Source organism: Oenanthe melanoleuca, chromosome 27 (assembly GCF_029582105.1).
Source record: "Oenanthe melanoleuca isolate GR-GAL-2019-014 chromosome 27, OMel1.0, whole genome shotgun sequence".
Lineage (NCBI taxonomy): Eukaryota > Metazoa > Chordata > Aves > Passeriformes > Muscicapidae > Oenanthe > Oenanthe melanoleuca.
In genome coordinates, this window is record NC_079360.1 from 1,443,135 (window position 1) to 1,457,852 (window position 14,718).

At 58.3% G+C, this 14,718-nt stretch overlaps 1 protein-coding gene across 4 annotated transcripts; it reads left to right on the plus strand.

The window, feature by feature from the left end:
* Nucleotide 1: 1 nt before the first annotated feature.
* DCAKD (dephospho-CoA kinase domain containing) lies at nt 2-9,014 on the plus strand. 4 transcript variants are annotated; one of them, XM_056512021.1, is made up of 6 exons: nt 2-233; nt 1,611-1,703; nt 3,375-3,492; nt 5,458-5,661; nt 7,467-7,554; nt 7,996-9,014. In XM_056512021.1, the coding sequence occupies exons 1-6, from the start codon at nt 138-140 to the stop codon at nt 8,279-8,281; spliced, it is 885 nt and encodes a 294-aa protein (XP_056367996.1). In that variant the 5' UTR covers nt 2-137; the 3' UTR covers nt 8,282-9,014. The 4 variants fall into 4 exon arrangements, with proteins under 4 accessions (XP_056367996.1, XP_056367998.1, XP_056367997.1 ...); XM_056512023.1 differs by lacking the exon at nt 1,611-1,703; XM_056512022.1 differs by lacking the exon at nt 1,611-1,703 and having other exon boundaries at nt 36-233; nt 7,918-9,014.
* The last annotated feature ends 5,704 nt before the right edge of the window (nt 9,015-14,718 follow it).

Consider the following 14,718-nt stretch of genomic DNA (forward strand, 5'->3'; position numbering starts at 1 on the left):
CGGTGGCGGGAGGTCTCCCTCACAGCGGGCAGCCGCGTGGGTGCCCCGCTGGGCGGAGAGCCGCGGCCGGTCCCCCGCTGAGGCCGCCGTGCTCGCGTCTCCGCCCGCTTCCTGCTTGAGGGGTGGGGTCGAGTCTAATGAGAGCGGCGCTGATTGGCTTGGAGAGACGCCCCCTCTTGCCGCCAGCCAATAGGCGCGCGGGACACTGCGGCGGGTGTGAAGCCGGGCAGAGGGTGAGTTATGAGGGCGGCGGGGGCCATGGTGACCCCGGTGCCTCAGGGTGCTCCTGGCGGTGGCTCTTTCCCCGCTGATTAACGTTATATTTGGTGGCTCTTCCCTTTAACTGCAGCCTCCTCCAGCCAGACCAAACACCAGCTCTTAGCCCCAGCCAGAGACGAGGATGGGCTCAAGAGGAGGGCTGGGTGTAGGATGGTCCGGCTTCATCCGCAATCCCTGTCCTTGCCGGATGGATGCATTGAGGCTGGCAGCTTGTGCTTTGCTCAAAACCCGCAGGAGTTGGGACACGGGAATTTTTAGGCACTTAATTCCTTGAAAAACATTTCTTCAGTGCCCTGGGTGCATCCTCCCATTTCTCACTGCAGGAGCAGCTCACCGAGTTTTCCAGCCTGACCAGCCTCTGTGGCTCGTGTTTGCTTTTCCCCATGTCTGATTTAGCTGGAACAGGTCAAATATATCCCTAAAAATGGTATATTTGGGGAAAAACTGGTTCTGGCTCCTGCTGGTAACATCTGCAGGAGCGGGCTGGCCTCTCCCCTTGTGTGCAGTTCAAACTCGAGCTTGTTAAATATTGATGCCTGAGATCTGTGCAGGCCCTTGGACAGCACAAGTGTTCAGCTCCCTGGCTGGCCCTGGATTCAAAGATAACCCTTCCAAGGGCTGCTTTCCCCTGCAGTAATTCCTGTGGTGGAGGCATGCGACAGAGGGACAGAAATAGCAGGGTTTTGGGAGCAAATCCCAGCTGAGGCTGGAGGCCAGAACGCTGGGGTTACTGCAGTTAAAGCCCTGTGTTTACAAGGCAGGGCTGTTTTTGGCTGTTTTGTATTTTTACAAAACAGGCACATGGAGCCTCCACTGCCATGATCCAGATCCTCCTGGTGCAGTGTTGCTCCTCACGGGCTGCAGCAGGATTTTAGGAGGGCAGGATTTTAACCTGCTGGGATAAATAAACAGCCCCTCTGTCACTCCAAATCCCCTGTAACACCAGAGAGGCTCCCCATGGGTTCCATGTCCTGCTTGGGACATGCATCAGCTTCCCCAATCATTGCTGTTGGCTGTTATTATTTTGACCCTCTCTGATTCCTGTTGGATCCCTCCTTGTTGCTGCTGGAGCTCTCCATCTGTTGTCCTGGTGTCTGGAATAGGGAAGGAGCACGTGGTGCTGCTGCAGGCTGGGTCCAGCTCGGTGGAGCTGCTGCCTGAGCTGCCAGCAGGGGCTGCTGCTTCTGCTCCAGCTCTGCTGCTTCCCTCTGCTGAGCTGCCTCCAGCTGCCACAGGACTTGCCCACCCCCTTCCTCCCCCCAAACTGTGGGTTTGGGTCCTGTTTGTAGGACTGAATTATGACTAAAGTGTCTCTTTTTGTTGTTTTCTAGCCAAAGGGTCTCAGTGCTGTGTTTTCACCCATCCTCAGCCCCGTGTTCCCACCTGCTGTCTTTGGGTGCCACTCGTGGGGGACAGTGTGGGCAGTAGGTACCTGGTTCCTTTATGTGCAGAGGTTTGGGGGGGCTGGTGATGTCTGAAGGGAGGGGGGAGACCAGAGTCAGGTTAGGCAGAGTGATGGTGACTGAGATTGTTGGGGTTGGGCTACCAGGAGGGAGCAGGATCTGGGTGAGGGGAAGTCAAAGGGTGACTACCAGGAGCCTGTGGCTCCTGGCCAAGGGTGATGGAGTCAATTCCTTCTCAGATGCAACAGCCACAGGCTGGGCTGTGGGAGGTTCAGCCCCTCACCCATGGTGTCACCTGGATGAGGTGACAGCAAAGTCAGAGCTGCTGTCCTTGGGGATTTGCACAACTTGGCTGCACAAAGGCCTGGACACTGTGGGCTGGGGCTGCAGGAGGGACACTGCAGTCTGTATGCAGCCTGCTGAGTTTTTGGGATGCAGATACTCACAGTAGTCTCCTCAGCTTTCCAGAGCTGCCTCTGTGTGCCTGAACATTTTGGTTTTGAGAGCACACAAGCAGGAATTAGAAGATTGCAGGGTCTGTGCAGGAGCTGTGGGAGCAGCAGTACCAACCCCCTCCCTGCCTTGAGGCCAAGGGCAAGCATGGATCTGTGCTTAGGGCCATGTTTGGCTGCTCACAGACACCAGTTTGCTGCTCAGAACTGGGATTTCCCTGTCCTTAGAACTGCCAGGGGTGTTGGAATGGGATTTCCTGAGTGCCTTGTGGGCTCTGGGTGTCAGAGGTGGCTGAGCTCCAATACCCAGCTGCAGGGATTGAGCAGGGCTCTCTCCTCAGGCTTTGTGTGCCCCAGTCCTGGCTGAGATACTGTCTGAATTCTGCCCTTTTTCTGAAGAAAAACTGGTCCTGGGTCAGCCTCCTCAAACCAGCTAGAAACTTCCTGATTTCTTTGAGCGAGTCCAGAGGAGACCACAGAGATGCTTCAAGGGCTGGAGCCCCCCTGCTCTGGAGCCAGGCTGGGAGAGCTGGGGGTGTTCACCTGGAGAAGAGAAGGATCCAGGGAGACCTCAGAGCCCCTTCCAGGGCCTAAAGGGGCTCCAAGAGGGACTTTGGACACTGGCCTGGAGTGACAGGACAAGGGGAAATGTCTTCCCACTACTAGATGGGATACTGGGAAGGAATTCCTCCCTGTGAGGGTGCTGAGGACCTGGCCCAGGCTGCCCAGAGAAGCTGTGGCTGCCCCATCCCTAAAAGTGTTACAGGCCAGACAGGGCTTGGAGCACCTTGGGATAGTGGAAGGTGTCCCTGCCCATACCAGGAGGTGGAGTTGGATGGGCTTTAAGATCTCCTCCAATCCAAAAAATTTGTGGTTTCATGACTCAGGGTGCTGTGGATGTGAGCTGGTTTGATGAGTGGAGATGCTAAAGGAGAATGAGTTGCTGGAGCTGCAGATAAACCAGCTGCAGGAACTTAGGGCTGGCTCAAGTGGCACATTCAGAATTAGGAGGGATCCAGAGAAGTCTTGTTTAATCCAACACTGTCCTCCTGCCTGTGGAACAGGGATACCCAGATCAGAGGGTGCCAAAATCCTGCTGATGTCTCAATGACACCCTGAGAAAGCAAGAAAATGAGCTTTGAATGAAGTTGCCTGTTAGGGACTAAATATTTGATGTGCTCAGCATGAACAAAATGGCCTTGTTCTGGCACATTTTCCAGCTCTTCTCATTCCCTTGCAGAGCACGATGTTCCTGGTGGGACTCTCGGGTGGGATCGCATCGGGGAAGAGCACGGTGGTGGCCGTGCTGCGGGAGCTGGGCTGTGCCGTCATCGATGCCGATGTCATTGCCAGGCAGGGTGAGTTTTCCAGAGCTGCTCCTGCTCCCCGAGGTTCCCCTGACAACCGGGATCGCTGCCGGCAAGCGCTGACGGCAGAGGGTGCTCTGGGTACATCGGAGAAGGGTTTCCCCCTCCTGCTTCCCAGTCCGCGGGGCTGCCCTGGGCGGGGATTTGAACTAGGATATATTTTTAATAAAGAAAAAATAAGATGGTGACCTAATAAACACCGTGAGGAGATTGTGCTCTGAGTTTCCACCCCCTGGCATGTGATGCTTCCCAGCTTTGAAAGCCAACTCTGGGCAAAAGTAAATGTGGTTTCCTGTAAAGTGGGATCCCCTGGCTAGTCCAATATGCCCCCTGAGCCCCAGGACACCCATCCTGTCACTCAGATATGTTGGTGGCCGAGAGAGAATGTCCCTCTATGCTGGATGTCGTTTTCCTGGTGATACTGAGAGATCAGACCACAAAATTTATGTGCTAAAAAAAAAAAAAAGAGAGGCTCCAGAGATCCCAGGTCTGTGCTCCTGCACTGCACACCTGCCTCTTGCTGCTCTCAAAATATGCTGCTTGGGCTGGAGAAAAGACCCAAAATCACAGATCTGTTGACTCAGTAAGAACCACAGCAAACCTTGTTTTCCCTGATTACATGTAAGATGTTAATCCCTTCACCACACCAGGATAACAAGGAGAGCAGAGGTTGCCTAGTGGCTGCCTCATCCCTGGAAGTGTCCAAGGCCAGGCTGGACAGGGCTTGGAGCAGCCTGGGATAGTGGAAGGTGTCCCTGCCCATGGCAGGGGGTGGCACTGGATGAGCTTTTCCCCCAAACCAGTCTGGGATTCTGAGGGCTGTGGATCCTGCATGCAGCAGGTTTGGGGTCTGCTGCTGAGCCATGGTGCAATGGTGTCATTTGGAAGTGCCTGAGCTTTTCTGTTTGGTGAAGAACTTACTGTGTAGCCACTCAAAGCTGTGATGCTTTAACATTTTATTGCACTGTAATTCCCCTGGAGGTGCAGGAAATTTGCTGGAGGTGCTAAAAGCCCTCGGAGACGGTAGGAAAACATTACAGATACTCTGTGAAAGTTTTCTGCCAATCACTTTATTTTGCACCAATTCCTTTTTTATATGTGTTTGTTTACTATATGGATTTCACCCGTCCTGAAACTGCCTCCATGTGATATTCCATGGGAGAAAAGAATTGGTCTTAAAGACTTTTATGAGGTTGGCCTGAGGTTGCAACCTGTGGCAATGTTCCTGGATTTGGGAGAGATGATTATCTGCGGTCTGTCCTTCACTGTGGTTACCCTCAGCTGGAGCTTAATTATGGTTTTATTGCTTCATCCCTTTTGTTGGTGATTTTTTTTTTTTTTGGTGGCTTTAAAGTTATATACTCCTGTAACGTCAGAGCCTCTGCAAGGGCTGATTGGGGATTCAGATTTTAGAAGATTTTTTGTGTTCATTTTTCTGAAGAATTTAGTGACTGATGTGAAAGACAGTAAAAAAAAAAAACCACCTCAGCAGCACCCAGAGCCAAGTTGCAGCAGTGAGTATCCACATAGTGCTGAAGTTTTCAGCTGGTCCTGCTCCCTTTAGGATCTCCCTGCTCGATCCCTGCTGGGAATGGCTCAGCCCAGCTCCTGCCCCAGCCCTGGCGTGTGGCCATCCCTGTGTCCTCCTGCCCACCCTGCTGACCTGTCAGGATGAGCAGCAGCACGTGCCAGGAGGGTCGTGGTGCTGAATTAATGACTGCAGGACTTTGATCTCCCAGGTGTCAGCCCTCAAAGGGACCTTGGGCTGGCAAGGCTGTTCTGGCAGGAGCTGCTGGGCTGTGCAGATGTGGTGCCAGGACAGATGTGCTGGAGGCAGATGTGCTGCCACGGGAGCACCAGCTCTGTTAGTTAATGAGCAAACCCCATCTGAGAGTGATTGCTGATGCAAACACTGCTGCAAAACCAGCTCTCACCCCAGCTGTTTGATGTTCTCAGTGGTGCAGCCCCACTCCAAGGCCCATCAGCAGATCCTGCAGCACTTTGGCACCGAGATCCTCCTGGAGAACGGCGAGATAAACCGTGAGGCTCTCGGAAACATTATCTTCTCTCAGCCTGAGAAACGGCGGCTGCTGAACTCCATCACCCACCCTGAGATCATGAAGGAGATGCTGAAGCAGGTCCTGAAGTACTTTGTACTCGGTAAGAGGCCATGTCCAGCCTGCCAGGATTCCTGCTTTGGCAGGAGCCACCCCTGCTCTCTCTGCCTTGGGTTTGAATGTGGGGAGAGGGACAGGAATGACAGAGAAAAGGAAGGGACATTGAGTGACAGCCTTTGTGTTCTGCCTTTGGTGGCCTTTGGTGTCAGTGTTTGGAGGATTTATTCCTGATTCACTCCTGCCTTTCACTGCTGCCCTTCACCGCTTTCCTCTGCGGTTTAAAGTGTATCTGTAGGGCCTCAGAGCAGCTTTGTGAGATTACCCACTGGATACTGTCACATTCCCGAAATGGCCAAATATCCCTCCCTGCCCCCAGCCTGCTCCAGCTTCAGTGCAAGTGTGGAGCCCTTTGAGTGTCGATAAGGTGAGGAATGGGCTGACAGCTGTGGTTTCCAAAGTCCCGCCTTCCCCCTGATAATGGAACAAATGCAGCTGTCAGGCTGGGCTGGGGAAATGCCAGATAAGATCACCAGCTGTTCCAGAGGTCTCCATGTAGACAGACAGATGCTTTAATAGAGTCAGTCTGGATTCGTGGTGCTTATCAGAGCTGAGCCCTGTGAGAGCTGAACAGGCCAGGGCACCACGGGGCCAAGCTCTGCTGCAGGGTGAGGAGGAGGAAGCACAAAGGAAGCAACAGGCAGGAATGCCAGGAGCCAGAGATGGAGTCTTGAACTTGAGGCTGCGGGCTCAGGAGGCGGATGCTGTCCTGGCCCTCGGCGAGAGCGCTGTGTGGCTTCAGCAGGCTGCTTTGTCCTCATTAGTCAGGATTTAATGATTTGGGATAGCTGGATGTTGTCTCTGAGGATCGCTGTGTAAGGAAAGCTCTGATCGATCAAATCAGAGGGCAGCCAGAAACCTCTCAGGGCGGAGATGCTGGTGGAATGGTGGCTCCTTGGATGATGATGTCTTTGTCAAGACTTTACTTGCTCTGGGCAGCGTGGTTTTAGAGGGGTTATAAAGAGGGAACACCAACAAAACATGAGGTGTCCCCATGACTGGGGCCACCAGTGAAGTGAAGTCCTGACTTAGAGCTTTCCCCTCCCCTTAACCTTTTCCCCCAGACTCAGCAGGGCATCTCCCACCTCCCCAAACACTGGCCAAGGGCCTGGGAGAACCAGGGGGACAGTGACTGACTGTGACAAGCTCTGCTCTCTGTGGTGACAGAGGTTTTAAACCAAACTCAGCAACCTTTGGTGAGGGTTCAGCCCTTAGGCTGTGCCTGGAGGCTCCCTCGTGTTTCAGTGTCACAGCTGCAGGAGATCTGCAGGGATTTCCTTACTCCCCTTGGAAAAATGGAGCTGTTTAGCCAAAGCTTTTCATAAAGGGAGGAAAACTGAGCTGGGAAATGTTGGCTCAGATGGCTGCAGCCTGGTGAAGTCTTGGACAAGAGAAGGAGTGGAGAGCAGATCCTGCTGTGGGCACTGCTTCCCGGGAGAGGCCAGCACAGCACACGGCTGCTGCTCTTGCCAGTCAGGCACTGCTGCTCTCATTTCAGCTCCTTGTTTCAGCTCCTCATTATATTTCTGCAGTTTCACCTTTGGTCTGGAGCAGCCAGGTTAGGGTTGTTTTTTTATTTTTTTCCTCTGGAAACTTGGACTGGAACCATTTCCTCTCTGTGAGAGGGAGGAGGGCCAGGAGGCTCTGCTCTGCTCTGCTCTGCTCAGCTGTGGAGCTGTAGAGCTCCTGCTTGCTTTGTTTTTCTTGGCCGTGGCGTGTGAGCAGCATGAGGGATTTGGGAATGGGGGTTAACACTGTTCCCTTTTTTGGGGAATGCTGCCATTTCCACAGGCTACCACTACGTGATCCTTGACATCCCTCTGCTCTTCGAGACCCGTGGATTGACCAAGTTTATGAAATACACAGTGCTAGTTTATTGGTAAGTGCTCTGGGAACCATGAGGACAGGGGCTATGCCCCCTCCCTCAGAGGGCACTGTGTACCTCCACTCTGCTGAAGTTTTAGCTTCAGCTCTGGTGCAAAGCCCATTGAGAGAAGCGACACCTCCCTCCATAGTGCATGAGGGCCTTCCTGAGCTTTCTGGAACGTGGCACCATCACAGAAGGGAATTCACTGCATTTGGACCTTCCACAACCCATGCTCTGGCAGGGCAGGATTTGGGGCACTGTTACAGGCTGTGTGAATGCTTAGGACAGCCCAGGCAGTGGTGGCTCTGCTATCCTAGTGCAGGCTGGCTGTATGAAATGACAGGAGGGACCTCTCTCATTCCCATTTTATCCCAGTGATTCCCCCTGGTGCCCGAGGCAGGCAGATCCCCCGTTCCCTCCCAGCCCCGCTCAGCCCCGTGCTCCGCCCGGCAGTGACCCCCCGACGCAGCTGGCGCGGCTGATGAAGAGGAACGGGCTGGGCGTGGCCGAGGCCGAAGCTCGGATCAGCTCGCAGCTGCCCCTGGACGAGAAGCGCAAGTGGGCGACGCATGTCATCGACAACTGCGGGGACCGGGAGAGCACCCGGCGGCAGGTGCTGCGCCTGCACACCCACCTGGAGGATTCCCTGCACTTCCTCTGGGCGCGGCTGGCCGTGGGCACGGCTGTGGCCGGGCTCGGAGGGCTGCTGTTCCTCCTCATCCGGCATTTCATCTCTTAATTCACCTTTTCTCTTAGTCAGGGAAGGGGCCTGAATTTCCCTCTTTGAAAAGGGCAGTGAAAGGCCACCTCTGTTAATGAGCTTTGCCAGCTGAATGCAGACAGCGGTATGAGGCGTCTCCTTGCACACTTCCCAAGGTGAACACAGCCAGAGGTATTTTCAGGCACATTCTCCCTGCTTAGGTTCTCACCCACCAGCTGTGCCTGTGGGATGAGGCCCTTGTCCCATTGTGGGTCTCTATTGTGAGTCTTCAGTGACACGAGGCACTTTAATCAGGTACAATCTCACTTTAATGTCTTCCAGGACAATCTCCTCCCTAGGGCTGGGTGCCTTCTCAGGCAGCATTATTGCCTCCAGTGTCCCCTGGGTGATTCCTCATAGCTCAGCCCTCCTAATCCAAATTTAGACTTGGAATTTCCCCTCTTTCATGATGATTTAATGGAAATTTGTTAAATCAGCGACGGGGAAGACAGCACCTCGTTCACATGGATCAGGTGTTCAGATGTCTGCTCCTTCCCCCTGCCCTCTCTTTCTGTGGCCATCACTTGTGGGTCACCCTTGGCTTTGGATCCAAGGCTCTGATCCACCCTGTAGCAGGCTGGGCTCTACCTCGTTCAAGCTCATTTCCTGCTGTTTGAGCTTCCTTCGGCGGCAGTTTCCCGGTGGGAGAGCCGAGCCTGGGCGAGGCGGGTGCTGGGTCTTCACTTTTGTTTTAATAAAACACTGAACAGCAGCTGCTCCGCATCCCGCGGCTGCTCCCGCGGCTCCTCCCAGCTTGTTCCTATGCCGGGGCACGGCTGCACTCTGTAAAGTTCAGCACACGCAGGAAGAGCTGCCGGCCGCTCCTGCTTTTCCCAGTAAACATCCCTGAGCTGCTCCAGGAGCTGCTCGGAGCAGCAGCCCTTCCACGACCTTCCCGGGGGGGCTGTGGCTCCGTGTTGGCTCTGGGCACCCCACGGGGTGGGTCTGCCTTGCTGGGATGTGATCCTGGACCTGCTGTGGTTCCCTCTGGGGTACCCCTATCACCACTGGTTGCGGGAGACTCCTTGTCCCCACACTTTGTGAAAGGTGGGTGCTGCCAGCCCCTGCACATGATGATCCCAGCATGCTCCCACCCTCCTGCCTGGGCTTGGTCCTGTGAGGCAGTGTCCTGCGTATCCCCTGTGCCATCCTTTAGGCACGGGGACCTTCCCAGGGTGTCCCCAGCCAGCACGTGCTCTTTTTTGGGGCCAGGTACTCTTCCACCCCCGTCCTGAGTCCCAGTCTGCACCTGCATGGGTGAAGTCCCGCCCGGAGAGAGAGCCGGTGGTCCCTGTGCAGCCCCAGGGAGCATCCCCGAGCTGGAGCGCCCTCCTGGCTACCCCGATTCTCCCAGCTGTGCTGGGGGAGCCGTACTCGAGCGCTGACCCTTCGTGCTCTAAACGCTCCGTAATTGCGCAGTGCCGCTGGAACCCTCGCAGCCAGCCATAAATCACGGCTGGAGCGGGATTTCTCGGCCGAGATAAGCGCCAGCTCCGTCTCCCTCCCGCCCGCCTCCGCGATAAATGGGGCCGGGGGTGGAAGGAGGGAGCGAGACGGGGCCGTAATCGCATTTGGCGCTTCGCTCCCGCCCGGCTGACGTTCGGCCGCCGCTAACGAGTTTAGCGGGGCCGAGGGAGCGAGCGGATCCAGGGGCATGGTGAGGCACAGGGCTGCTGGCACGGCCGGGGGAGCCTGGTGTGGGGCCCTGGGCTAAGCTGAGCACTGAGCCCCTGCGTGGGGTGTTAGCCCAGGCGCTGGCACCCACGGGGGAAAGGCTCTGGAGCCTGTCTATGGAGTTGTGTCCATGGAAGCTGTGCAGTGCCCATCCGTGGGAGCTGCCCCAGCACCACCAATCCCACTCCTGCCCATCCCACCCCCCAGCCACACCCCGTCGGGGACAAGCCCATGGCCACCTGTGGCCGTGGCAGTGGCCGTGTGGCCGAGCCTCAGCCGTCCCTGCCGGTGACAGATGGCTCAGCTCCCTGGGCTGGGTGGTATCGGCGATCAGTGGCCATGGAGGGGCCTGGAGGACACCCTGGCTGAGCCCCTGCGCTCGTGGCACAGGTGCTGCCCCCTGAGCAGGCTCCACATGGGCTCCCGAGGCCCGTGGGTGCTGATGGAGGATCGCGGGTGCTGCAGCACGGCACAGCCCCGGCCCCAGCTCGCCGCACGTCCCGCCATCGATCGCGGAGCAGCCGCCACCGCCACCGCGGGCCCGCGCCCACCGGGGCGGCTCGAGCAGAACCGGCCCCGCGCCGCGAAGCCAAATATTTGACTGTGCAAATTGGCGGCCGGATCGATTCTGCTGCGGCTGGAGGGGCTCGTGACAGACGGACACTCCTCCTGCTGCACCCCCTGCTCCTGCACCCCCGTACGAACCGGAGCAGCCCTGCAGGGAGCACGTCCTTCCCCAGTGCACCCCCTTCCTGGGGCACCCGCTCTCTGTAGCGCCCCTTCCTCAGAGCATCCCCTTCCCCAGGTACCCCGTTCCTGAAACCTCCCTTTCTTGGAGCTCCATCCCTGGAGCAGCCCCTCCACAGTGCACCCCCTCCCTGGGGTAACCCCTTCCTCAGAGCACCCCTTCCTGGTGTACCCCATTCCTGGAGCGCACGCACCATGGGACACCCGCTGGGGCAGGGGGTGGGGACAGATGTCCCCCCCCGAGGCTGCAGAGGCGATGTCCCTCCGTGAGGCATGTCCCCAGGTGTGAGCTGGGTGGGCACCTCAATACCCACAAGGGGAACAGGCCGGGGGGGCCGAGTGTGGTGTCACTACATGGCACTGGTGTCACCAGTGTCACTACATGGCATCTGTTGTCACAGGTGTCACTATCACTGCATGGCCCCGGGGGTGTGGCACAGTGTCCGTGCTACTGCACACCTCCCTGGGGTGTCACACAGTGTCACCATGGCTGCACAGCCCCACTCGTGTCACACGGAGCTGCTGCGCAGCCCTGCGGTGTTGCACAGCTCCACTGTTGCTCCCTGGAGTGTCACATGGTGTCACTGTCACCGCGCAGTGCACAGGGTGTCACTGTCACTGTGGGGCCGCCGGGTGCCACGCAGTGTCACTGCAGCTCCCGTGGATTGTCACACAGAGTCACCATCAGTGCCTGGTGCTGGGGCTGTCACACAATGCTATGTCACTGCGTGGCCCACGGGGTGTCACCCACTGTCACCGTCACTGCCGGCCCACAGCGTATCACCCAGTGTCACTGTCACTGCATGGCCCACGGGGTGTCACCCACTGTCACCGTCACTGCACAGCCTGGGGTGCCACACACCGTCACCGTGCGGGACACTCCCCAGCGGCACCCCCTGCACCCACTTGTCACCGCGCACCTTCTCCGTGTCACACCCCGTCCCCACCGGCCGTGGGGCACCCCGCGACAGCACAGCCGGTCCCAGCAGCCCAAACCGCGGCTACTCCCAGCCCATGTCCCCCTGGCCCCGGGGACACGTCCCCGAGCCCGTCCCCTCCGCCAGCCGTGCGGCCGTCACCTCGCAGCACTCACCGCTGGCGCTAATTAACTGCCGGTGTTGGCAGCCCTTAATTGCCGCGCGGTGGGAGGGTGACGGGCCCCGCCGTGTCCGTAATGAGAGAGAGGCAGCGTGACGGGGACAGGGACAGGGACTGTGCCACCCACACCCTGCCCTCCCCCTGCCTGCGGCCGGGCTCCCCCGGGCCGGGCAGAGGACAGTGCCTGCCGCTGGGCTGGGACACGCCAGGATGTTGCTGGCCCCGGGGCTAGGGCTGAGCTGGCCAGCGAGCCAGCCCCTGGGTTAGCTGTCCAGACAAGCAGAGACCTGGACAGGCAACCTGACTGGTGATCTACTAGCCAGCCAGCCAACCAGCCATCTAGCCAATGACCCAGACAGGCAATCAACTGGCCAACTGGCCAGCCAGGCAACCAGCCCACCAGCCAGCCAGCCCACCCCCAGCCAACCGGCTGGGTGTCCAACCAGCCCGCTCACTGCCAGTGAGCCAGTTGGCCACCAACCACCCAGCTCACCAACCAGACATCCAGTTGTCCTTTAAGGCCACCAGACAGTTGTCCCACCCTGCCCACAGCTGTATGTCCCCCGCCCACGTCCCCTTCCAGAGCCCATACTGAGGACACAGTTGGAATTCGGGGGACAGCATCCAAATTCATCGGCACAATGTCCCTTCCCCCTGGCCAAGTGTGGTCCTGTGGGCAGTGTCTGCTACAATGCCAGGAGGGGAAACTGAGGCACGGCACAGTGTCAGCCCCACGAGCCCCCTGCCCTGGCCCGGCCACCCTCGCCCTTCCTCAAATCCTCCTCCACGAGTTCCACAGCGAGCGGGAGGTGGGGGAGCACAGCCACCCCCCGACCAAACCTGCGGCCCTGGAGCATTGATTGTCCCCCTCCCGCTGCCGGCGTCCCCAGCACGGCCCAGCCGCCCCCGCCCGCGCTGCCAAAGCAAACAGCCGAGGGCTCGGCCGGCATCGATTCTGCGGGAGCTGCTGTTTGCTTAACCTTTGCAGAGGAGCGGCGGGCTTCGAGCGGAGCCGCAGCCACCGCCACCGCCGCAGCCACCGCCGCACAGCTGCAGCCACCGCTGCCACTGCTGTCACCAAAACCGCTGCAGCCACCGTCACAACCACTGCTGCCACCAAAACCACTGCTGCCACTGCTGCCGCCACAACCGCTGCAGCTACTGCTGTCACCAAAACTGCTGCAGCCACTGCTGCCACTGCTGTGTTGCCACAACCGCTGCAGCCACCACCACAACTGCTGCAACCACTGCTGCCACTGCTGTCACCAAAACCGCTGCTGCCACTGCTGCCACCACAGCCACTGCAGCCACCGCCACAACCACTGCAGCCACCACTGCCACTGCTGTCACCACAACCGCTGCAGCCACTGCTGCCACTGCAGCTGCCCCTACTGTCACCAAAACCGCTGCAGCCACCGCTGCCACCCCAGCCACTACTGCCACCACCATGACTGCAGCCACCACTGCAACCACTGCAGCTGTGACAGCCACTCTTGTCACCACTGCAGCCACCACTGCCACCACAGCCACTGCAGCCATCACCACTACCATTGGAGCCACTGTTGTCACTGGAATCACTGCTGCCATCGCTGCCATCACAACCACCACAACCACGGCAGCCACTGCTGCTGCCACCTCCCACCTTTATCCCTTTCCCAACTCCTGCACTCCCAAACGTGGCCCTTTGGAGCTTTGTGCCCAGGTGGGTGGAGCTGGTTTGAGGGGCTGCACTGCACCCCCTCCCCATGCAGGGCTTGGGGACAGGGACAGGGAGTGCCTCAGGGACTCCAGCCAGTGTCACCTGGGGTGTTGTACCCCCCATACAGTGCTGCTGTCCCACAGCAGTGTTGAGGCTGTCCTGGCTCTGCACTGGCTGTAGGACCACAGTGTGGGGACATGGTGGCCGAGGGTGGTGACCTTGCCATGGGGACAAGTGGCCCAGAGCAATGCAGTGGCCTGTGGTGGTGGCTATGCCAAGGGGACACAGTGTCCTGTGGCAACAAGGTGACCTGGGGCTGTGTCCCCACCATGAGGATGCAGTAGCCAGGACCAGGGATGTCCCCTTACCCTCCAGGTGACATGATGCAACCAGCGTGGGCCTGCCCTCCCTCAGTGTCCCTGCCATGGCCCCGTCCCCACGCAAAGCCCCCTGCCCACCCGGGCCATCCCTGTGCTGATGGTGACTCACGCAGCCCGTGACCTCGTGAGGCGTATTTTTAGGCGCTTGTTAAAACAGAAAGATAATGAGGAATAGGGGGCTGTGGAGGGGGGGGTGACAAAAATGACAGAGAAAAGAACCAGGGAAACAGCTGGTGACATAATGGTGACAACTCTGAGGGGGGAATACGGTGCTGGCAGCACCCCCACCCCAAAATACTGTCCCCCTCCCCAGCCTTGTAAAGCCCCCAGGAATAATTGCCTCCTTAAAGGCAGCTAATTGATTTATGCTCGCTGATTAAAGCCTCTGCGGGAGCCGGGGGACATGCGGGGGCGATCGATGGCTGTCAAACGTCCCCTTGGTCCCCCTTCTGTTGGGGCGGGGGTGGGGCTTGTCCCCCGCGTGTCCCCTGGGGTTTGGGGCCATTGCACAGGCATGAAGAGGATGAGGGGATGTACCCCAGGGTGTTTTTTGTGGGTAGGGAGATGATGACCCTATGGACCTCACAGGTGCCACCGAGGTTGATGCCACCTCGGTGTTGTCACCCGGGGCCACAACGGCTGTGGCGGCACTGGGAGTGGCCCCAGGCTGCTCTACTCCCGTGTGTCCGTGTCCCCCTCCCCCGTCCCCGCGTCCTTCGCTCACCCCCGGCGCTGGCGGCGCCTGTCACTTGCCATCGCGTCCCGCTGTCCCCGCCGAGGCTGACGGAGATGGCAGGCGGCGGAGCGGGCGCAGCCGC

What these genes read in the sequence shown, in the direction of transcription:
- DCAKD (XM_056512021.1), top strand. Translation starts at nt 138, where the DNA reads ATGAGAGCGGCGCTGATTGGCTTGGAGAGACGCCCCCTCTTGCCGCCA. An exon ending in GGTGTGAAGCCGGGCAGAGG is followed by an intron (nt 234 to 1,610) that starts GTGAGTTATGAG and finishes GTTGTTTTCTAG; the next exon opens with CCAAAGGGTCTCAGTGCTGT. An exon ending in CGTGGGGGACAGTGTGGGCA is followed by an intron (nt 1,704 to 3,374) that starts GTAGGTACCTGG and finishes ATTCCCTTGCAG; the next exon opens with AGCACGATGTTCCTGGTGGG.